Here is a 25,421-nt window from a genome sequence, read left to right as displayed (position 1 = left end):
TACAATGCATTACAAAACATCATGATTCAATACAATGATTTGGATGGGTGAGGGAAAAAATAAAGGCAATATAGCGTATGATATTATATTGTATGATTCAACATGATATAATGGGATAATGAATATTTTATTGTATTGTATCTATTTTTTAAAATTTTTTATCTATTTAGTCACAATCATTAAACAAAAAAAAAAAGGAAATTGGTCACTTACAGTCATCGTCTGTATGAAGCTTGGCTTTGAGTTTTTCCATTTTCCTCTCGTCTCGTAGCAATAGGGTTCTGTCTTTCTTCAGCGTCCCGGTACAATCCTCCTTCTTGTCATCTGTCACTTCTTGAATGAGGGAGTACTCCTCATAGTTGGTAATTCCTACAAAGTTAGCCGAGAGTCTCAGAGGACATGATGCTTCAGACCCTAACAACTACAACCAAGATAAAGAAATTCAATTGCACTCTCTTTTTATCTGTTTTGTTGCTCTGAAACAGAGAAGAATGAAAGCTGGTAGTGAGCCAGAAGACTAAAATAGGAGGCAAGAAGAGGAAGAAGTCAAGCAGAAAGCCCTCATCTAAATAAACACTTTCCAATAAAGCTATCTGCCACATACACATCCTTCTCTTCCTCACCCAATTAGGCTCAGTAGCATCCTATTAGAATAGAAAAATATAGCTTAGGGGACCCCTCTTTAAGGTTGGACCTTCAGAAGAACACATTGGCATTTGTTTGAAACAGGCATCTTTAGGCTTGATAAATTATGTCCATTGTACTTCAAATGAAGCCTAATCTGTATTGTAACAAGCATACATAAATGCTTAAAGTGCTTAATAAATGTCGCTCTCAAAATATAAATACAAGAGCTCATAATAACATTGAACCACAATGCAATTTGATATCAAGCCAAACTGTAAAACAAAAAAGGAGACAAATAAATTGAGCTTTAGCAAAGACACTCACCTATTCTACTGCATATGGTGACAAGAAGCTCGCCAACTGTTTTTGAGTCATCCACCATAATGGTTTTAATGGTACCATCCAGCATTTTGATCTTTTGCGGCCTTTGTTTCTTCTTATACTCCAAAACATCCTGCAAAAACAGCAGAGGAAGCAAGATGACACCAACAGCTCCTGCTAATCCCTCTTAGCAATAAAGTACATTCGCTTCCAGCAGGCAGGGAGGCATAAATATTTCAGTTCCCACTAGCAAAAATAAATCACTTCAGGAAATGATAAGTGACACTGACAGGTCCCCACCCTGGACTGTATGATTTGATCTTACTCCATTTCGCAGCATGTAGTAATCCAGGGTTCTTCCGGACTCGAGCCAGATTCCTTTCCTGGGATCCTCGTCGGACAGGAACAGGCCGTAATCCGACGCTGAAACACAGAACAAAACACAGCATGCAAATGTTGGTGTCTATAGTTTTCCATCATGTAAATTAGATTCACAAGTCATTGTCTAACCTTGTCCGCTCTGGGTTTCTGGAACTCTCTCTCTGATGATCCTGCAGGCGTCATACACAGGAGTGCATGGCTCAAACTGCATGGTCTTCACCACGTTGCACTGACGTACACAAATCTTTAACGACAAGGCTACCATCTTGGTGGGTAGTTCAATGGCCTCACCAACCTACACACCTGGAAAGCAAAAACGGAGAGCATGACTTGAGTTTCAGTCATTTTATTGGCTAATATCTTTAATAATTGGTCTGTGTTTTGGTGTTTAGTCACAGGCCATTATTAAAACATCGCCCTGTGAAGCAATCAGGGTTGAAAGTGTGAAGAGGAAGTCTCTGAGGCAAAATACAACACCACAAGGCACAGAGCAAATCATCCCAATTATCTCCTTGGGGACATTTTTATCTGTCAAACTGAACATGTAAACCTGCCTCAGCAACTTATTTTTCTTCAGCTGCTCGGATTTTAGAAGAGTAATGTTAGAATTAACCGACCAATGTAAAGAAAAAGGGTTTAAGCAGAATAAAATATTGCAACTTGATTTAATCTGCAAGAATACCATGACGTTTGCAATACATTCAAATGCTCTTCTTGTGGTTTGCACTCTCCTCCACAAGACTTCACTGTGAGACAAATCTGTGGGTGTTTTATCATGCAGCCATTAGGCTGAAATCAATTCTGGTGTTTTGGGATTTGTGAAAAAAAAAAAAAAAGAAAGGAAAAGAGGCCGATACTCCAAAAGGTTTTCTGTTTTTTCTTGTTGTTGACCTTGGCTTCACCACACAGAGAGAGAGAGAGATAAAAAAGACAAATAGGCCATCTATATACCTTTGTTTTTAGATTTTTTAACATTTTCTCACTGATCTGAAATTAAGGTGTGACGTTTTATCTGGGGAAACTCACAATAAACAGAAATCCTTAAATTAAAGTGCTGCAAGAAACATGTTATTTTTGATACAATGAACAAAATTACTATGAACTGAAAAAAATGTTTCAGATTCTGCTGGAAGATGAGCCTTTTTTTTTAGAATTCACATAGAAAAGGTCCAAATAAGGACATTTGCTTAGTGGTACTAGTACATTTTTATGCCTTTGGAAAAAACAAACAAACAACAACAACAAAGACACTGTTAGAAAAATTATTTTTGAATCACTGACTAGATTTTAATGTAGCATTCAGAAAACAATCATAAGATATTTATCTACAACTTCCAAATTTAAGATGGCTGCTGCAGCTAATTGACCTTTGCCAACACAAAAATGCTTATTCAACTTATTTAAAATTACAGATAATGAGGTAATGTTTATGTGGCTGTAGCTGAGAATCAACCTCAACACATACTTTGAGCATTAACACATATCTTGAGGTGTGCCAGTGACAGATGGCTGGGGCAGCCATCTTGAATTAAAACTCAATATGCATTCCTTCAAGAAGTGCTAGGCCTTTAATTGTTAAAGCAAACATCACACAGAAAGGTAAAAAAATGACATGAATGATTATTTCTGCTACTTTTTACTTTTACTTTTTACTTTTTACTTCTCTGCGTGACGGTTAAAAGGCAAAAGTTCAAATCTTTACCCAGACAAGATTCAAAACTCAGCCACAATTGAGAACAAAGATTGTTTTTGTGTCTGAATTCACAGCCTGCTCACATGCTTCTTTTGAGCCAGAGCAGAGGAAGTCTGAAAAGTGAATTTTCTTGTAATGATGGAGTTGTGAATGGGCCCGCCTGTGATGGTGCCTCTGTCATAGCTGAGGGTGCCTGTCTAACAAATACACTCCTTCAGAGAGGTTTTTCACATACAAAGACAGAAAGAGGAGCACAAAGGAGAGGAGGTAATGGTGCTGCAGTAACTCTCCTCTGTACAAGAAGCCCCACAGAGTTTTCGTCATCCAGCCCTTTTTACAGATGATCTCTTCAAGACGAGCAACTAGAGACCTCAGACTGACAACACAGCACGCCACACAAACTGCACTGAATGTCTGATAATTCAATTGCATGGTAAACAAAGACTGATGCAAACAATTTCACAGAAGTGCATCTCAAATTGGAGAGTGAATGAGAAGCATTTGAAGATTTCTGTAAGTTTATTACAACAGTCACTGTAGCGTTTCCAGCATGAGTTACTTCAACATGGAAGTATTGGAGAAATCTCTATATGAATCCTGAGAGGATAGTATTAATCCCTGTTCTTACAGTAGTGTGATTTTTACCAGAACCCTTCTGCAAATACTCCAAGGCAGCCAATATCTCATTAGCGCTGCTCTCAAACAAGGATGCTTCTCTGAGGAGTGACATTCACATTTTATCATGCTCACAAGATCATCAGGTCAGATGAAAAATGTAATTTTATCTCCTGTGACTATTGCTAGTCCATCATAAAAGAGACCTGCATTGAATTAGGCTTGTTTATGCTCAAGAATCAAGACATAAAAATGACCCAACAACGTCTTACCAAGGAGTCTAAACACGGGCAATTCAATAGAGAGCCAGCAAGACGAGAGCCATCTGGAAAAGGTACAGCTCTAATGAGTGGATGAGGTACCGGCAGCAGAGCAGAACCCATGAACAATAACTACTATGTCTACTGCACCAGTCTGCAACACAACAACTCAGGAGACAGCTGGTCAATAGATTTAAGCAGCATCAGTCACTGTCAGACCAGTTTGTTCAAACTTGTCTTTTATATAGTTAGAAACTAAATGAGAAAACTGAAACAGAGCAAAGATTACAAGGCGTCTCACTGACATGTCATGAAGGTCATTTGGAGGTGTTTACAGCAATAGTTCAGATATGCTGAAGTGGAGTTCTGTGGGACACTTTTTCATAAACATTTCCACCGCCATCACATTCACATTACACAGTTATTTACACAGAATTTGATCAATAGATACCAAATACTGCTGCCAGAACTCTGATGAGAGTTAGAAGGATCTGTGATCTCAACGGGATTTGCCTGGTTAAATAAAGGCTAAATAAAATAAAATAAAAGGAGAGATCATATTTTTCAATTTTTGCTTTTCTCCACTGGCTCCCTGTAAATTCCACAATGGAATTTAAAATCTTACTTCTAATATGCAAATATTCTCTCAAGAACCAAGCTGCAGCCTATTTTAAAGACCTAATTGTTCTATATTTTTCTAACAGGGAACTTTGTTCTCACACTGTAGGTTTATGTGTGGTTTCTAGAGTTTCTAAAGATAGGATGGGACGCAGACCTTTCAGTTATATAAAATTTCATCTGCATGAACATCTGTGCAAAAATCCACTTTGGTCTTAGACTTGTTAAAAATATTCCAGTCAGAATTAAACTGAGTTGGTTCAAATAGCTAATCTTTAGACAGAACCCTATTTCAAAACATCTGAAACATCCCTTTAAACTTTGTGTTTTCTATAAACTCAGGTTAAAGTGAAAGCAAGGACAAAAGACAATAAATGCCAGTAAAAGGGTTACAGTTTCATCATTATACACAGCCAGCTTCACACTTTACTCTGAAGCAATTACTCATTAAGGAGACATATCCATTTCATGACCCACTAGGAAGAAATATAAACAGCTAAACAAAGCAAAATGAAAATAACAACAGCAAAATGAGAACAGGAAATAATAACAGATTCATACTGGAAGTAATTGGGTCCAAATCTGAACCTCCCACATGTTAGACTAGAAGGTTTTTAAGAACACAATAAACTGAGAAAATAGAAAAAAAAATCCAACAAAGATTCCCTGTTAAAAATAGGAGCATTTACACTTGTTCTGCTGCATTTGCACACAGTCACAAGCATACTGCAGTGATGCCCATGCAAACAACTCTTTGTTTTTTATGTCTGCAAACAGGAGCGATTACCGGGAATATGAAAACAACATACTGGGAAAAAAGGTTGATATTACAGCAGCTCAACAGTACGCACAGCTACTGTATCGTAAAAATACAATTAGATTTTAACAAGCCGAGATGCACCCGAAAATAAGTCTAAAGCACAAATATAATAGTCGGTATAGCAGCAGGGAAGAGCTGTAGATGATCACCCTGCAGTGCGTTATTACTGTAAGCCAGGTGGACTATTATTATTATTGTGTTATTTAAACATGTGCCGTAGCAGAAATGGAGGCCTAAGATGAAGTCTGGCCTCAGCAGTCCTCTGGACTGATGAGAACAGTGGATAAAAGCAAGAATTCTCAAAAAAAAATGTTGGAACTGTTTCACCCCCACAGTCTCTCCAGTTCGTCTTTGCATTCTGCATTGACGCTCTGAGCAGCCTTTTATCCTTGTTTGACTGAAAGCAAAGTCTGTTTACTGCAGATCAATTTAAATTTAACAATAGGTGACATGCCAAAAAAAAAAAAAAAAAAACACCTAAGTTTGAAGATTTGATTTGTTATTTATTTAAATTAAATCAATCTGTAAACCAGGAAGCCAATATATGTTTAGCTTCGAAATGGACTTCTCACCCGATGTGAATATTGCGACTAAATTTAGTAAGTGTTGAGTTTGAATTTCAGACTTGGATCTATTTTTTTAGACATTTCACAACTGAATTTAGTCACTCCTAGATGTAGATGGAAGGCACACTTTGATCAGTCACCATAAATACATCTTTACTGTCAAAATGAGGCATAATTTACTGTATTTACAAAAAAGTACACAGCAAACTGTTTGCTTTTTGGAGCCCAAAGTTGTCATCTACGTAGCCCATGGGATTATAGAGGCATCGTTTTGTCAGCTTGAATTTGTTGCATAAGGAAAATATAATTATAGTACACTGATACAAAAGCTCAAATATTTCTACGATGCCAAAAGGATGATGGATGCAGCAGGTTTATTTAGAGAGGGTGAATAGTGTAATCATAGTCATTTGAGGTAATCGTCTTCTCAGTTTATTTATTTTTTTTATACATTTTTAAACATCTGCAAGATGTTTTGTGCTACTTCTCTTGCCCAATCACTCACTGAATCAAGAATTAAAATAATTGGTCAAAGGCTTCGCCTCCATCCTTAAAGGGATAGTTCAGATCTTTTGAAGTACAGTCAGTAGAAAGGTTATGAACAATAAATATCTTAACTGTTATAGAGAGCTTTTTGAATAACCTCAGTTTGAAGAAAAGAGGTTTTATTCTTAGTGAATTGACAAGCTAACGACTAGTTCAGGCAGAACTGAGACCAAAACAAGCAATTTTTTATTTAAAGCAGTTTATGTAAACATATTTTATAAACCTTTCCATGACAGTAAATTTCACAGTACATGGGTATTCTGACAGAAATATTATGATACTCCTGCTGGATGTGCTCCACAGCGCATCAAAAACACTACAATTAGCTGCTACTGCCCTTGATAAACTAATCATAGAATCCTTTGTAAATAAGCATTTAGTGCAACATTGCCAGAGATGTTAAGGTTTTTTAAAAACAACAACAACAAAAAAAACATTCATGAAAACTGGTATGCAGTTTCTAAGACTGGAGTTGTTTTAAGACAGCAGCAATTCACTTGGGTCTTGGCCTCACTTGGGTTTGCTATTTGCAATTTGGTACAAATTAAACTATTTCTTCAAACAGAGGTTGTTCAAAGAGGTATCAACAACAGGTACGATACTAACTGTTCATTACCTTTTCAAAGCACCCCACTTTAAAATGATCCAAACTAACTCTTCAGTCTTTTTGTTTTAGTTGCTTCAATTTTATTTACGCATGAGGTAATTATTGGTCTAGAAGGACAACGCAATCACTAAATGACATGATGTACGAGAGACGGACTAATTTAAGTTAATCAGATAATGTATAGAGAGTATTTATTTATTTTTTAATTTATACTCATTAGGCCAACGGTCTAATTTTGGAGCAACTAATAAAGGTGATGCATACATGTTTTAGTGAAATTGGAAACTAAATCTTTACTGTTATGACCCACTATTAGGACAACGTGGTGTGCTCCTGGGACACACAGATATGATATAATTTCAGGGTATAGATGGTGACAGAAACCATCAATCTTGCCCTCATTGCACGGAGGAAAAATACATCTCCTCTTACACTAAAAATACCCACTGATGTAGCGCTTCCTGCAGCAGCAATGCTTCAAAGGATCCACAGGAGGAACACAACGACAAACAAAGCAGTTTGTTCTCTGTTTTTAAATGCCAGCAGCATTCACTATACTATGGCAATGAAATAAAAGAAATGAGGTCTTTATTGAAAAATAATAATTTAATATTTAGTCAAGAGAGCATTCAGTGAAACAGCTGATAAATTATTACAATGGCTTATTTTTAGTTTAATTTGTTGAAAAAACTGGAGTCTATACTCTAATTTTTATGTCTAAAAATGTTTTTATTTAACATCCTTTATTTGGAGATTTTACAGATATGCCTTCATAATAGATGGAGGCAGAAGCATCAACTGGAGGAGGAGTTCTGCATCCAGCAGCTGCAGTAAGTCAACCAGTCAGTAAGCTGGCTGGTTGACTTCTGAACCTCCAAGGGAGTGGTTAACTGTGTCTCCAACAGATGTCCAAAGATTTCTTCATCATACACTAAAGAATGCATATCCATTCAAAAAAAGAATCGACTCATCCCATGATGGTTTCATTATCGTTAAAAACCGCACTTTCCAACATCTGGTTTTCGACTGATGACTACAACAACAGGGAAAGTCATGTAATGATATAATACGGGGGATAAGGGAGTCAAAAATCTTGTGTTCAGGATTTAAAACAAAACACTCTCCTGAGTTTGAAAAGTAAACACATCTAATTTCATTGGACAAGGTATTGTTAATAAATAAGAACTATAAAACCATTCAAATCTAGCATTTACTTGGTGTCCTAAAGTTCAGATCTTTTGAAGTAGGGTTCTCTGGACAGATTATGAACAATTAATATCTTACCAGATGTAAATACCTCCTTGACTAAGCTCAGTTTGGAGAAAAAGAGTTTACTTTTGACCAAATGAAAGACCTAGCGTATCTTTAAGGAGTACATCATGCCCACAGCCTTTTGTGCCAGGGTTTTAAACTAAGATCATCTAATGATGAGACATAACAGGGTTATGGACCTTTTGGTCAGACCATGTAAACTGTGTTTGCGCAATCTCATGCAATATTGCAAGCTCTCATTAGAGCTCCCATGTTGAGGATGAGGCTCAGCTACTATCACACCAAATCTTAGCTCAAAATCTCTTTAATTAACCCTAGTGTCTTCTAAGGTTGCTTAGCTGTGGTGACCATCTTAAATGAAGGTTTATCAGGTGCAGATGTGCATCCAGTGATTACTTTCTGAAAGTTTCAATAAAATACATTTACTGGTTCATGAGATATTTCGCTAATGTTACAGACAAACACACACAAACAAACGAAAACATTATTGCCTTTCACTGTTGGCAGCAGCTGATAATTAACAAGTGAACAGCTTGTCTAAATGGGGGCCAAGAACAAAATGGCCTGCTAACTAAAAACAGCTTGCTGTCAGTTTCCCATAACTATATGATACTATAGATCATTTTAGCCCCCACCCCCCATCAAAGCAGCTGCAGCTAGCTGTAGTACATCTGGTTTATCCAGAAGGAATGATGTGATATTTCTGTCAGAAAGATGTCAGCAATCCCTTTTGTTCTTGGCCACACTTGTAATAGCCGTCAGTTCTGGTCAGAATTATATACATTGTTTCTCCAAACTGAAGATGTTCAAAAGGCTAGCTATAACAGGTAAGATAGTAACTGATCATAACCTTTCCACAGAACTCCGCTTCAAAAGATCTAAGCAATTCCTTTAAGTGATAAGTGGCTTCACTTTTATTAATACAGCATGCTTTTGCATATTTACCACATCCCACATAAAAATGTCTGAGTACGCAAAAGCTGTAAAACTACATTTTTATCTAGTATGACTAAGAAATATTGAACAGGTGTTTGTCACGTGGCTTCAGCAGGCACAGGTTTGCCTATTAAGCACTGCTCACTGCATGCCATATGGAGGGTTTGAGGGTTTCAGTCTGAACATACTTCGGCGTGTTCAGTTTGAAAAGCATTAATTCTCCACAATTACATCCAAATTATAACTCCATATGAGCAACAGTCGCAGCAGATTTCTATTTCTGGTTAATTTTCTTATTTAGCAAACAATTTATACCTCCTATAAAAGCAGTTTAGAGTCGTCTAAGACATTTTAACAGAAATCTTGAACAGCAAATAAATAAACAAATAAATTTAATACAGAAAAACACCTAATTTTGCACACTTGTTATTATCGCTACCTGTTTCCCAGCTGAGGTAACACAGTTTTCAGCGTTCGTGTTTTGAACATAACGTCTCAGTTCTTGCAAAAACTCAACCCCTAACGTCTCTGTGGTGACATTAAAATAGTAAGTATTTGTACTTAATAACTGATGTGTCCATTAAATACCGATTCTCATATATGGGTATACAAAAATACCAAAAAAAGAAAGGCTAACTTTCTATCAATAATTATTTTATGTAAACTTTTCTCACATAAAATCTAGAAAACTTCTGACTCTTTCTCTTTCTGAATGCTGATAAGTGGCACAGATGGTGAATTTTAAATTTTAACCCTCATGTGAAGTTTTAAGCAGTTTCTGGATGTGTGACCGTGTTAGTTGATGACACCACAAGCAGTCAGACACCTCATGTCACAGGCACACATGAAAATGCATACACAAAAATAGGACAGACATATATACATACATAGGCATCTTCAAGTGCTCTTATTCTCCAGCGACAGTGCAAAACAATCTACATTGGGCAATTATCAGTAAAATAAGCTACAACTTCAGTAAAATGCTGTTTTATGCAATGCAGACATACAGGCCCAGAGTGATTAAAGAGTATCCAAAAGAAACTTCATACATGTGACAGTAATCAGGGTAGGAATATGTAAATAAGAGGCAGAACAAGCTCTTGAAATCACTGCATCACAATACAAAGGTCACAATCAGGATGGCAACCTTTCTCCCACTTGAAGCCCACTGACTTTCTCTTGATGTTATTTACCACCAAACTTATGCAATCTTTCCTACAAGAGGCACCTTACCAATGCATTTTGTTGAATATTACTTCACATGTCAATCGATTCTGACAAAAAGAAAAGAATAAATCCCCACACTGCTGGAACTTGTAGCACAGGGCACTAAGGAGTTTGCATGTAGAACAACACACAGAACAGGGTAACACACTCAAACTCTAAATGGAAACTTATCAGACTTTTACTAACCTAGTTCTTCACAATGAATCATCCAGCAGCGGGCCGTGAAAATGAGTAAGAGATGACACGCTAGCACCTCTGGCTCCTGGGATCAGTGCATTCTGCCTGGAACGTCATTTATTCCAACTCAGGTGACTCTAATCCCCCGTCCCCGCTGAGCCTCTTTCTCATACTTCAGTGGCTGGCTGACCACCAGAACTCACATGCTGATTACAGTATGAAGAGCAGTGAAATGGAACATATGCTGGCTTCGCTCCAAAGTCTGATACACCGAAGGACTCTATCAACATTTTACATCCTCCCCCTGGCAGGCTGAGAGGGAAGACACGCAACGGTGTAGATTCACTGGTTTGTTTTTTTAAGCAGAGTTGCTATGCCTTGCATAGGAATGAGCAATACGGCAAAAAAAAGACTTTTACATAGATTTTTAACTAATGATTTGTATACACTAACTTCCAAGTTACATCCTGTTATAATGTGCTGGACTGTCTCAGGGCCATCTTGGGCCCTGTCTGGTGTGGTTGACACCCACCTCTAATGCTCTTGTTCTGCCATGATTAGTGTCTATGGACCTCGTAGGATTTGTTGAAATCAGCTACTTCCTCAATCTGCCAGTGGTACATGGCGTACAGGGGTTTATCTTTCCATGATGGTTCCTCTTGTCCCTCCTCTTCTACGCTGGGTTTCTGCTGCCTGAGACATTCACTGAACAGTTCATCACTGGGGGCTTTCTTCCTGATGCACTCCAGGCTCTTGGTTGTTTCATCTTATATTGTGGCTCTGTCTCCCTCCTTTCTCATTTCCAGTCTTTGTGCATTGTGAGGAGCTTTTTGGATTTATATATGTGTATATAAAATGTAGGGAGCATTTAGGCCAATTGCCATTTCTGAACAGATTTTAATCAGTTTGTGCAATTTTATCAGCTTGTGTTTGACATATAAAATCAAAAGTCATACCACATTTCATAGTAAATATATAAATTATAGTGCGAAATGATTGCATTATAATCATGTCTTATTGGCCTAATCAGTGATGATGATGATAAGGAAAAAAACTGTATTTTGGTCACAGTGACTTATTTTTTTCACCAGAAGTTTTTCTAGACAACTTTCAGCTTGACAGAGACTACTTTGAGTAAAGCTTTGCCTTAAAAAGGCACAGTTTAAATTTTTTATATATATCTTTTATAAACGCACACATTTCTGCTGATGTTTTGTTATGTGGATAGGTCATCTAACGTTAGTTTTCACCTCTCTGTTTAGAAATGACTTGTTATTCAGGCCATCACACATTTTCTTGTGGTTGTGGTCAATTATGTGCTGACAAAACTTAATGAATGGTGGTTTATAGATATAATTCAGACATTCTTCTGGTCTAAACTTTGCTTTCAGTGTTAAATGTCGTATTTTCTGCAGCCTGCAGAGGACTCTCAGTAAGCTGTAGCCAGCGGCCTCCAAAATAGTCTCGTTCATTGTGAATGTCAAATGTGAAAAACACTTGGATTGTTAGGAAAAATCCACGTTAACTAACTCAGCAACATGGCGTCTTTTACAGTAGCTTACATTTTTCTTATGTTTAATATTACAGTTCTGTCTGTGTTTTCTGCATGGCATTAATCATAGGGCGCTACAACAGATAAAATGTGCCCTACAGGCATTCCTACAATTTCTCTGCTTCTGCAGATCGTCAACACGTTCTAATCCTTCACAATCTAATATCGTCCTATCACCCACCCCTACTTTTACGCACCTTTTGTTATTATCTGTATTCTAAGGAAGCATAGAGAAAAGGAAACCCTTGCAGACTACATCAAAGTAGCTTGTGTAACAATAAGATCCCCCTGTTGATAGTGGATGAAACTCTGTTGTTGCATGGTTCAGGGAGAGGCCGTGTTGTTGGCTCATTGTTTCCAGCTCAGCAATTCTGCCCCCAGTTGCCATGGCTGCTGTTCTGTCCACCTTTTCCAGGACATATAAGGGTGGACAGCAGCAGCAGCAGCAACCTCCACTCTGCCCTCGGGTCAGGGACACAGATTCATTGTAATCTGGATGTAAGGGACACTGCAGAGATTTGGGGATTTCAGAAAAGTCTGCTTCCAAATGTCAAGTAGACAAGGAATCAGAGAAAGGTTTGACAATATAAAGGCGTGCTTCGTCTGTGTACACGACTGTAAAAGCCTGGTTTTATCTACAAAGCCTCAGAGCTATCCTGTCACAAGTACATGGGAATATTCAGCAGAGCAGGAGAATGATAGGGTCAACTTTGATTTACTTTGACAGAGTGTCTAAAAAAAAAGAAAATATCTTTTTGTGAGAGTGATACTTTTTCTTTTGCAGAAAACCTCACATTTTGTGCTGAACGAGAACCTGAAATCTTGCCACTGATTCCTGCAGCACAGTGAAGATGTACCACTGGAAAAAAAAGGCACAGACAGAAAAGGCTTGAGCAAGAAACTTCTCTCTCCAGTCAATAAATGAACTAACTTTCTATAAAGTGCATCCTCCAAAAATGATTAACGATTGGTCAATGCTGGGAGTAAACCATCAAAACTAAAGGCCACCTCTGCAAGACCCACACAAGTGTTATATCTTGGGACCACATTCCAAGTGCGGTCTCATTCTGTGATTCCTTGCAGCTTTGTTTTTCTCTCAGCAAGAACCAAAAGCAAAGGAGAATTCATTGTTTAAACTGGCAGGAGAAGAAGTATACAACAAACTGTTTCATACACTTCAGAAAAGTTCTTAAAGCAGGGGCTGTTTGCAGAAGACCTCCCGACAAAGTTAGTGTTTTTTCCCCCAAAAAGATTTAGTGCTCAGTGTAGCAGAGTTGACTTTTGTTGCTGCATCTGCAGCTCTGCAAAGAGATGCTCATTTTTATCGCACATCTCTGAAGGCAGCCAAAATATCTCATGAATTAGTGGATGGAGTTTAATGAAGTTCTCAGAAAATAATCACTGGATGCACATCTTCAATTGATTAATTTTTCGAAACAGCACCATTCAAGATGGACGCCAAAGTCAAGCAATCTTAGGAAACACAAAATGACACTCAACCACAACACATACTTTCAGCACTAACTGATCTTCCATGATCTGGTTTTAAAACATTGTCATAAAAGTACCACAGTCAATTCTGCCTGTCTGTTAGCAAAATATCTTATGAACAACTGCACAGATTTTAGTAAAACTATCAGAAAGTAATTAGTGAATGCATGCCTACAAGTCCTTACCTTTTGGTATCAACTCAATTTTAGCTGGTGGCCACAGCTAATTGACTTTACCTTACACAAAAAAGGCTATAACTTAAATAATTTTACAGATATTTAGCTAAATTTAGTGCTAACAGATCTTGTGAGATCTCACAATATTGCATGAGATTGCACATAATGTTATGTACTCAGTTTGGCCAAAAGGTTTACAACTGTGTCCCCTTTCATCACGTCACAATTTTAGTCTAAATCTCTGGCATGAAAGACAGCGAGTGACATGAATTCCTTAAAGGAATGCTAGGCCTTTAATTTGATTATGGAAAGCATTCCCAAATTTTAAAAAAGTCTAATCAGTCATCCTCCTTTTGCAACAAGAACACTAACGCAGACATTTCTTCTCCCCACCTTCTCACTGGGTTTCCATCCACAAACTAAAAGTGTTTCCGATTACAACAAACAAACATTTCTGGTTTCAATCAACCTCAGAAACATCTGGCCAACTAACCACTGACCCACACACAGCGGGGAAATTCTTCTCATATTGTACAACAAGGAACTCCACTGCACGTCTGCAGCTCATGTAAAGGATGGATCCATGCTTATAAGGACTTATAGGCTTTTATTACATGCTCTACATCTACTGGTTGTCATAGCAACCCCGGATTTTGGGCAATTCCCCGATCAGGTGGCTTCTGTCAGCTCTGAGGAGAAGAGAAACGGGCCTTTTCAAAGCCTGTGCAGTTTGCAAAAGAAAACAATAAATTTGTGAAAGTCTCTGGCTTTCATCAAAGGCTTTTAAGATGGGAAGTAAACCATCTTAAATGGCCTCCAACACAAAGCCGGTGTTTAAAGAAACAAGCTGGAACTATACTACAAATCAGCGAAAACTGTGCCTGAATCACTTTTACAAGACTGGTTTGTAGTTTTTTGCAGGGGCAGAAAAAAACAAAAACAACAGTTTTAGAACACATATTACAAACGAATGCACATAATTAAATCAGTGCACAAACAGAAAAAGACAATGCACAGGACAACTATTGTTACAACTCAATGTTAGCTTTTTATTATAGCTGCTGTTAAAGGCAAAAGGGCAATGCAATTTTTGCTCGTGTCTCTGTGTGTGTTCATTTGTCTGAAGCATTAGCAAAAATATTTCATGAACACTGAAAGAATTTTAACGAAACTCACAGAGAATAATCTCTGGATGCACATCGACAACTGATTAACTTTTGGAGTCAGCCCAATTCAAGATTCAAGACCACAGCTAATAAAAATTACTCGACACAAAAATGATTTAACAACTTAATTTTGAAGACATAGAGCTAAAATTAGGCATGTAAGTTGCTGAGACTGCAAGATCTCACATCTGCACATACTTTATGAGATCATGCATATTTACAAAGTCTGATCAAATTTGCTATTAACTGTTATAGAACAGATGAATGATGGCAGGTTATGTGCATTCCTTAAAGGAATGCTAGGCCTTTAATTTGACCACAAAATCTAAAGCAACACAGGTAGAAAGAGTAATAACTCTGAACAGAGTTACTGTTTCCCTGTTTCACTGTGTTTTTGTAGGTTTCACTAGTTTCCAGAAAAAAAGCTAAATTAAACATTCATTTGTTGTTTTAGCTGTGCATCAGTGTTGATTTGCCTAATCTCTGCAAAAACACACAGTAAACTGCCGAAAGGAAGATCTGCTGCTTCCTGAATGTGTTGGTGTGAACCGCAGTGAACGGTTCAGAGACTCAGAGAAGAATAGGTGGACATCAGAAGGTTTATACAATTACAAGCTGGTCATTATGACAGCATGGGTGCAGTCGAGTACTCCAGTGTGGGCTTCACACAAACAGAAGCAGCAGGAGAGAATCATTAGGAGCAGGAATCTGCAGGACCACGTCCCACCAGCTCAGTCGGAGCTCGTGTGAGAGGTTCTTGTTCTCTCTGGGGAAGTCCAGAAGAAAAGATGCCATGGGCCAAGCACTCCCCAGTTCCCCTCTCTTTAACCTGATTACTGTAATGAGCTTAGAGACTGCTGGATGCACAACAACTAACGTGGATGCAGACAAACGCGCTGCGCTCAGTCAGTCACTCACTCACCGCCTGATTCTCCCTGGCAGCTAAATGTAAAGTGAATCATCAAGCTCAAAGCCACTGCAGCTAGACGACTCATTAAGCCAGAAAGTCTTGGAGTGACAGATAAGAACAGGAAACTGCAGTTTGTCTGAAGGTGAAACAGGTTAAAGAGGCTCTAGGAAAGTTCCCCCCGCCCCCCCGAATGCCAAGAAAGCGATGCCAGCCACACAAACTATATACGTAAGTGCCTGTGTGAAATTGCTGCTTTTTGCCCTCAGCCATTTCTCCAGAACAAGATCCTTTTTACCTTCATACTTTGATCTCTCAGGTGAAAATTGTGAAGGGAGCCAAATAAAAAGTTTCTTACTTCAGTAACTGTTGGCAAGTTCTGACATAGCTAGACATATTAATAATTATCATGAGTAATCTAAACTCATTATGTTTCGCCAATGAGAGGTGGACGATTATGTTTCAAGTTATTTTATGAACCACTGAAAGATTTTTAATTAACCTTGCAGAAAATATCAGGTTTGAAAGTGGCAAACCCAGATTGCAGCAGGCAAGCCATAAGAAACAAAACTGATTTATTAAAAGAAAAGGCAGCACAGAAACTTACAACAACACCAAACAGGGGATCGTAAGGAAACACACTAGGAGCAGGAGCCTGATGGTGGGAAGATACCAGCAACAAGGAGAGAATGCCAAGAGACTGAATTTATAGGCCTGAGGATGAGTGGAAAATGACAAACAGGTGAGAGGTAATGGGGAACAGGTGAGGTGGGCATGGCAGGCTGACCGAAAAACTACTGAGGACGGAGAGTAGTGACACAGAGAACACAAGGAGCAAAGCAATATGAAACGTAGGGATCAAACTTAAACACAAGGAATGAAACAGTAATGAAACTCAAGCAGAAGACAACAACAACAACAACAAAAAGAGCCCTCAAAAACCCCCAAATCTTGACAAATAATCATCAAATGTATATCTACAACTGATTAACTGTCCTTAAAAATGACAAAAATGGTGATAGCCTAATCAGTTCTACAGATATTAAGCTAAGGTTTAGTATGGTAGTAGCTGAGACTGATCCCCAATGAACATTTTGAGTGCCAAGACCTTTTATTTAAAACTTTACCATTAACTATTTTGTGTCAACTTTAAATGTCTGTTAGAAAAATATTGCAAGGACCACTTGACTGAATTAAATGAAACTTTAAAGAAATAGTCATTGGACATACCTCTACAACTGATTAAAATTTGGACTCAGTTCAAGTCAAGATGGCCACCACAGCTAATCAACCCTAGCAAACACAAAAATGGCTATAATTTAGCCCGTTTTACAGATGCCAGACTAAAATTTGGTGTGGTAGTTGCTGAGAGTCATCTGAAACACATACTCCAAGCACTATGTATCCCACAAGATCTTTGCTTAAAACTTCAGATTCCTTTATCTGTTAGCAAAATATGTCCTGAACTAGAGGATAGATTTATTGAAACTTTCACAAGGTTTTGGTGTGAATTCTTCTCAAGATGGCCACTATAGCCCAAAAAACATTAGGCAACACAAAAATGGCTGTAGCTCAGTAAACTTTACATATATTGAGCTAAAGATTGATGTGGTAGTTTGGGCATATTGTTAATTTTAAGGTTTGATCAACACATGTACAACATCAGATGATCTTAATCCAAGACTCTGGCATGAAAGGTAGCAGGTGATATTCATTCCTTCAAGGAATGTTAATGTATTCATTTGGTCTCTTAAATTAGTTTTTAGAGAATAATTGTAAAAAATGACATGAAGATGTATACAGCTTATCCTCTTAAAAACAAGCTAATGAAATGTTTGGCAGCAAAACTTGTGTCTTTCAAACTATTCTTACCATTTGTGCAGTGATGAAGGGTTATTATCCTACTGAAAAGGCTCTTTGGCATCAATAAGTACTATTCCCATAGAGGGGTCATGGAGAACAATATATTCAAATACTAACAAATGATAGCAATAATTTTAAGCTCAGAGCTGAAGTAAAGTGGTTTGCAGAGTTTAGACATATTAAGGGTTTCATCTGAACAAATGGCTTGTTGATGCACTTGAAACAACTCACGCTGGGAAATTCTCCTTTTGCCTGACACATTTTTACAGACACAAAGACATTCAGTCTTTTATGTTACAATGCAGAGTATTTTAAACAATTAGCATTAATTTTTTGTCAAAGAATCCTGATGTTGTTGTCAATTTGGTATTTATAAATTTTTAAAAAAGGAAACGGTTCTTGAGCTGTACTATTCACTGAATGCATGTTTCACAGATTTAATGTAGTAAATCAATATAATTTACCAAAGTATTCATAAATTCCACACTAGACATTTTTAGGCTGCACTTTGCATTGGGTCAGTAATCTACAGGAGTGTTTCGGATCTTTGAAGGAGGAATCCTAGCAAATTTTACTCTAGCTGCAGCGTCAACACATCCATCTTATTTGTCTAGTTAATCGATATTCAGCATTTGTTAAATAATCTCAATATATTTTTTATTAACAGCACATCTCAGATTTTGTTCTCATGCAGCCTAACTTAACACTTGAGCTAGCGTTCACGCTGGCCATCATACGTGCGATGTTCTATAGATGGTGTACTCTGACTGCAGAAACAGCTGTGTAAACGTTCAATACTTTAAATGGTCGTCACCTGACCGGAATAATGAAGGGGGAGGATTTTCATTACCTGGTGTGAGTTCCACTTTGCTGAGTAATACAGCATGTCTGCCTAAGCACTGACTACATTCCCATCATTTGGAGACATCTGCTGCAAATGTATCAAGTTCACGTCTGAGAGGACAACTCTAACCGCTCTTTATAGGAGAAATAATAGAGTAGGTCGTGCGCTCTGATGACAGCCTCACCTTTATGTTTTCAGTTAAATCTGTGGTTTACAACCAGGGTTAGTCATGCAAAGCCAAATCCCACTTAAAAGAGACTCCCATTGGCTGCTACTGTGGTACAAGAAGTTACTTCCAAATATGAGAAAACCTGCACATTAAATCCTTTGTTCTATTACAACGCTTGTGACACCAGAGTGTAAAACAAAATAGATTAACTGTTTCATAAAATTCATAAAATTTACCATTACAGATACCATTTATGTTATCTGTGAGTTAAACACTTGAATACCTCGTTGGCACTTTTTTCTTCACAACTAATGCAAAATGACTTGGAAGTTTAGGATTACTGAGGCCATTCTCATAGCATTGTATCATGATATGCTGATTTCTTTCATAGAAAGTTAAATGTCCACCTAGCTGAAAAGATTTTCCCATTACATAATGCAATAATGCACACATTTTTAATTAAATATTTTGTGGTTATCAGGCTCAGTCGGCACACCAGAGGTCATTCTCAGGGTCGCATATTGCTCCTTGTTGTACGTTACAATGTAAGCAATATTGTACAGCTCAGCAATCCACCACGGAGCTCACACTTCCCAAGATCCACAAATTGGCTCAGTGAGTTTTGCCATAGGAGCACACAACTCATTCTGACACACACTTCTAATTAATAAAGTGGGGGCTTCGAGCCAGCTGATAACTCCAATACTTATTACTTCTGCCTTTTGAGGAGCTCTGATAAGGTTTTGTTATCTCCATTAAACACGACACCTGCGTGCTATCCACACCTTGTTCAGAATCCTTATTTTTAATAGAAGCTTTTGGCAGTAACACAGAAAATGCACTGAAGTGAATAGAGCATGGCATTCATCTGCCACAAATTCTATGTTAAATTCAACTGCATTTGAAAACTACAGTACTTAAAATACTCCAAAACTTGAATTATTGGAATGAATTCATACCTTGAATATCATTAGTATTTATTATTCATCTTTTCCTAAATATAATATTTCATCCTGCATATAATCAGTTAGACTCTCGATCTGTTGAGAACATCTGAAAATGATCAAATTATCATTTTGCACACATAACCTAAAACTCAATCCTGAACTGATTGAAATAAAGTTCGGTCAGACGTTTACATAAACTCATCAGGGGCATGTATGTCTTGTTAATTCAGGGGGATTGATTTAAACCCACTCTTTTTTCAGAGTAGAATAGGACATAAAGCTTCAGTGAGATTTAACAAAAAGTCTGAAATTATTATTTTCAATTTTCTCTAGACCACACAGGGTCAAAGTTATACATACAGACTCGAAAATATCCATACACAGACACTAATATTTGGTTACATGTTTTTTAGCAATTTGCCACTTCACCACAGGTGTTTTGTTTCTGGCATATTTCTGGCTGGATAGTTGTGCACTTATCTTGGCAGAAGTGGAAGAGTTAATTTAAGTTGGTTGGTTTTCTGGCATAGACCTGGCTTTTAAGCATGGTCTGCAAACTTTCAATCAGGTTGAGGTTGGGCAGACCATTTCAGCAGCTTAATATTAGCAGGTTTATCCATTCAGAAAGCAGTTCTGATGTGTGTTTGTGATCATGCCATATTAAAACACCCAAATGTGTCCAAATTTCAATCATCTAGCTGTTGAAGTTGAAGTTAAGAGAATCTGGAGGTAATTCTCCTTCATAATTCCATCCACTTTGTGCAATGCACCAGCATCCCGGCAGGATGCTACCACCACAATGTTTGACAAACAGTACAGATTTAAATTTTAAAATTTGAAAACCTCACCTTAACTCCTCCAAACGTACTTCTTGTCATGTCACCAATAATTTAAAGTTGTGCAGTGCACCCAATTGTTGTTTTGAAAATTCATCAAAGCTGTTATTGTCATTTCACCCTGAAAAATGAATGGTTTGAATTAATAGCCTGAAATTTATATTATGAGTGTATGTAAATGTCTTACGGCATTAGTACCTCATTGATAGTTCAAACTCATTTTCCTTTTTTTGTGTAAAACCATTATTTAGGCTGCATTAATATTTAGCAATGTTTCAAACAAAGAATTTGCAACTACCTCAGGCTAATTGTGTACATAGTGTTTTTTAGTTTTTTCTTCAGCGGGACAGTGTCTTTTTACTTTATTTGATAAATAAATTTGACCCATTGATGAGAGAACTTATGTGCCCTCCTCCATAGAAAAAAAAAGCATAGAATCAAATGTCTTTTTAAAGAATGCTTTGTGGTCATCGTGACCATTTCTCAATTCTTTTAGAAATATGCTGGTGTCACTGCTGACTATTTTTAATAATACATATGAGCTGTCTGTCAGTAATATGAGCAGAAAAACTGAATTGAATGCATCTAATTTTCCTTTGTTGTCCTTGTATAACACATCAGAGAGAAATGATCACAACAAAGACCAAAGAGACCCTTTGTAGGAGCAAATTGCTCAGCTACTGAAGACCACTGGTGAGTGTTTTGCTTAAATCACTGTACTGCAAGTTAAAGATTTGTTGTGTGCTATTTGGTACGGAGCACAGCAAGTGCTCAAAATAAACACTGAGGTTGGGAAATCTGTCCTCTTAATGTAGAATACTGTGTCCAAAGTTTTGCTAACGAACATGATTCTGTTAGAGAACAAGTACTAGATTGTTGTGTAGTTTCAACAAAGTTAGACAAAGACCCATTTCCAGGATCAATACCTTTAAAGCAAATCTTTGTTAAATCATAAACGTCAACAGCAGAAAATAGACAATAAACTGCAGCCTAATTTTAATTAAAACAAGTCCTACTCTTACTGTAGCTGGGGAATTAACGCCAGTGTTTGAGTGTGTAGTTTACTAAAGAAACACATTCTCTCTTTTTTTCAATACCCTACCCTTGCCAAGCTCTGTAACTTAGTAAGCATGTGCGTGAGAACAGTTTTTTAAGGAGATGAGATCAGGATCTCTTTAGCACTTGTGATATGAAAAGTAAAAAAAAAGGCCTTCACAGTCTACAACCTTTGAGAAATCAGAGCAGACAGGACAGCAGCACTGAAGAGACAGAATCTAAATTTCAGACAAAAGAACAAAACGTTACTTCAGTGTTTCTTTGAAAAAAGATTTAAATCTATTCTATTGGACCTCTCAATAAAATAATGAATCTGAAAACTACTGTAATGAAACTTTTCTAAAAAATATATAATTAATATGAAATTGCTTTTTACGTGTTCTAGCCACTCAACTTGTAAAATTCATTTAAATTATAATAATAATATTCCTAATTAAAATATTTGTAAATGTTTGATGATTAAGCTTTTAGTTTTTATGATGTAAGCTATTAATTTTGTCTAATCCAATTTGCTGACTTCATATTTTTTAATTTTATTCTTCTCCATCTCCTTTTTCTACATTGGTCTTGGGTTTTATTGTGTAACTTTTTACCTCACATCCATACAATGGCTGTTATTTTCATCTTGTAAGTTAACAGATGACCCTAAGCGGACAAGAAAGGACAACAAAGTCAATGTCTTGGAGCGGCCATCACAAAGCCCTGATCTCAATCTTGTAGAAACTTTGCAGGCAGAGCTGAAAAGGTGTGTGTGAGGAGGAACGAGACAAGATTCCAGCAAACTACTGTGAGAAGATTGTGGAGGATTACCAAAACATTTCAGCTAAGTCATACGATTTAAAAGCATCCATCCAGGTTTTGTATTGGCTTTTTTTCTTTCTGAATCGCAGGGGAGCTGGTATCTATCTCCAGCAGTTACAGCGGTACACCGTGGACAGGTCACAAGTCTATCACAGGGCCACAGAGAGACATACGAGACAAACAACCATTCACACTCTCACTCACACCTAGGGACAATTTAGAGTTACCAGTGAACCTAACCTGCATGTTTTTGGTCTGTGAGAGGAAACCAGAGTACCCGGAGTAAACCCATGCATGCACGAGGGAGAACATGTAAACTCCACACAAAAAAGGCTGAGAGGCGAACCTGAGACCTTTTTGTTGTGAGACTCCAAGCACTGTTTAAAAGAAAAGCAATGCTATCACATACTAAGGAAATGGGTGTATACTTGTGACTTTGAAGAAAATTCTCTGTCTCATTTTTTGGACGTTTAGGAAAGAGAAATAAGTTTGAGAATCTTAAATGATCTAAAACAGTAAAGGTTTAGTCTGATTTAATGTAGGGCAGTGAGAAAGAATGGTTATGGCTCTTTTTATACAGTGTATGTAAACGCACTGTAATAGAAAAACACTCCATATTACGCTAACAAGACTAAAAGTTTCACCACATGTGTTTGTAGAAAATGAAAAAAGGCTTGTGGTACTGACAAATCCTTTTGACATTTCTCCTTCTCTCTCCTTTCAACTTCTGCATCTAATTGTGAGGCCGAGCACACAACTGGGTGACGCTATAGTTGGATACAGATTCTTTAATCTCCCCTTTTAGACGACATTGTCATGTAATCTCCATCCAGATACCCAGGGAGCAGGCAGAGAGGCAGGAAATGAAATCAATGCAGTGTCTCTGCACTGGGTGTTACTTCATTAGCATGGGGGGTCTACGGATGTAGAGGCAAATCTGATTTATAAAAGGGTGACAACAAAAGAAGCACAGATAGGGGATCCACTGGAGATGATAGAAACATTCAGTGTTGTGTTTTACCACAGCTTTACCAGTAATTAACAAAGGAGAAAAGCAAAAAATGAACTTTTCCAGCAAAGCCTGTTTACCTTTCAGCATTACATTTGCATGTGGATATAGACTTTTGGTGTAAAATAACAATTAGCATTGATTTATACACATATATTTCACAATAAAAATGAAACAAAAAGGAATTAATGTTATATTTACACATAGCCACAAGCACTTGGTGTGTTGATTTAAAGCAATTTTGCATTTCTTCTTTATACAGAATTCATTTTCATTAAATTTACTACAAACAGCAATGTCAGTGCTTGGAACAATGTTTAATAGCTGCTGAAGTAGTTCAGCAAACAAAGCCTGAATGGGTTTAGTTTTCACGATGTCCTCACTATTTAAAAATGTTTGGCTTTAGGGCATGGCTTTCTGTCACACAATGTTGAAATGAATGTTCTTTTAAGGCTGAATCCATAAACAGATGCAATTTATTTGTCATTTCATGTATATATATGAATAAATACGGAAATGCAATTGCGTTTCTCTGGTTCAGAGATCAAACATCACTTGGGATAGGAGTGAAGCGGTATCTGTCACATCTTCGAGGTGCACTCGAAGGCCTTAACAATCAGGATGGCTTGCTGATCACTGTCATTCCATCAACCTGCATTCATTTTCTCCGTGGTAGCCATCTGCTGCCCAAAAATATTGACTTTCCAATGTTCTTTCACTACTTTCAGCACCGTCTCATGGCCCAGTACAGATGACAAAAATCCTTAACAGTCAGGCTACCCAGCGAGCCCCGACCTCTGTCTGTATGGAAAGATGCTAGCCAATACATCTGGAGTACCAAACCAGAGGTGTTGCTATGGAGACGGGCTCGAGTTCAAACACAAAACAGAATGTGCAAAAGTCTCTTTCTTCATGCTAAGTGGGTAATTGCAGCTGTAAACATTTTCGTCATCCAGTGGACAGACACAGGCAAAAAAAGGCAATGATACTGTTGCTCTGTGCAGGTTAACTTGAAGTGGTAACAGCTGGGTTGTCTGATTCTGTTTCACAGCACACACATCCTCTGTGTCCTTACTCAGCCAGCAGGCAGCCCTTCCTTTAGTCTATATGGCTCCTTTTACACAACTGGATGTCTCCAGTCCACCACACACTGCTGAAGGCTCAATAACTACTCCTGGATGTATCACAGCGCATGAAGACAAAATCACAAACAAAAATTTTCAGACACACAGAGAGAGAGTGGCTGCTGCGTCCCTTCGAGACGCCATTTTTTAAATCTGATTTCCTAGAGTTACACTTGCACCTAAACCTTAATGCACAGGTCTTGAAAGTAGTGCTTGAAAGATTCAATTGCAATATGGGATATGCTTTTAGGACATTGATATGCTATCAGCTGCAAAAGATTCCTTTTACGAAAACAGACATCAATATGCTTATATATGGTTTATAAAACTAGTTATCAAGTCGGCAAGAGACCTCACAAATAACTTTAAGTGTATTAGAGAAAAATGAGTTCAGGCACCATACATCAGAATAAACCTAACTAGACATTACAATGTTTGTTGAGAGAATAAAATAACTTTAATGGAGAAATATGATGTCATTTTGCCATTTTTTATGCTTGTTAAAAATAACTGACAATGATTCAAAGTGTAATGTACCAAAATACATCAAACTATAGATTAGAATGTTTTTTGCCCCAGTAAAAGTATTTATGGAGAAACTTCTTGCATTTTTGAGGATTTTTTTAAATTCGTTTTTTGCAAGCACATTTTTTTGTTTCTTTGTTTTTTGCATCAGAAAAATAATTAGGAGACACTTCTCCCTGGGGTAAATGCACACAATGTAAGGGTCAGGCTCAACGCAAAGGGGTGAAACAGGGCTTGACCTTAGGCTAATGTACTCTGAAATATATTAAAAAAAAAAAAAAAAAAAAAA

General features: G+C 37.5%; 1 protein-coding gene across 6 annotated transcripts in view; it reads right to left on the bottom strand.

Moving 5' to 3' along the window:
- Window positions 1–25,421, bottom strand: part of tln2b (talin 2b) — a 102,520-nt gene that overhangs the window by 57,051 nt on the left and 20,048 nt on the right. For all 6 annotated transcript variants that reach the window (XM_017406004.3, XM_017406000.3, XM_017406001.3 and 3 more), the window contains exons 2-5: window positions 1,459–1,632; window positions 1,274–1,371; window positions 952–1,081; window positions 214–369 (exon numbers count right to left, since the gene is read on the bottom strand). In XM_017406004.3, the coding sequence (XP_017261493.1) occupies window positions 214–369; window positions 952–1,081; window positions 1,274–1,371; window positions 1,459–1,594 (520 nt within the window). In that variant the 5' untranslated portion in view covers window positions 1,595–1,632. The remainder of the gene's footprint in view (window positions 1–213; window positions 370–951; window positions 1,082–1,273; window positions 1,372–1,458; window positions 1,633–25,421) is intronic.

This window comes from Kryptolebias marmoratus, linkage group LG11 (genome assembly GCF_001649575.2).
Source record: "Kryptolebias marmoratus isolate JLee-2015 linkage group LG11, ASM164957v2, whole genome shotgun sequence".
Classification (NCBI taxonomy): domain Eukaryota; kingdom Metazoa; phylum Chordata; class Actinopteri; order Cyprinodontiformes; family Rivulidae; genus Kryptolebias; species Kryptolebias marmoratus.
Note: the sequence above shows the minus strand (reverse complement) of the source record. Positions and strands in the feature narration are given on the sequence as shown.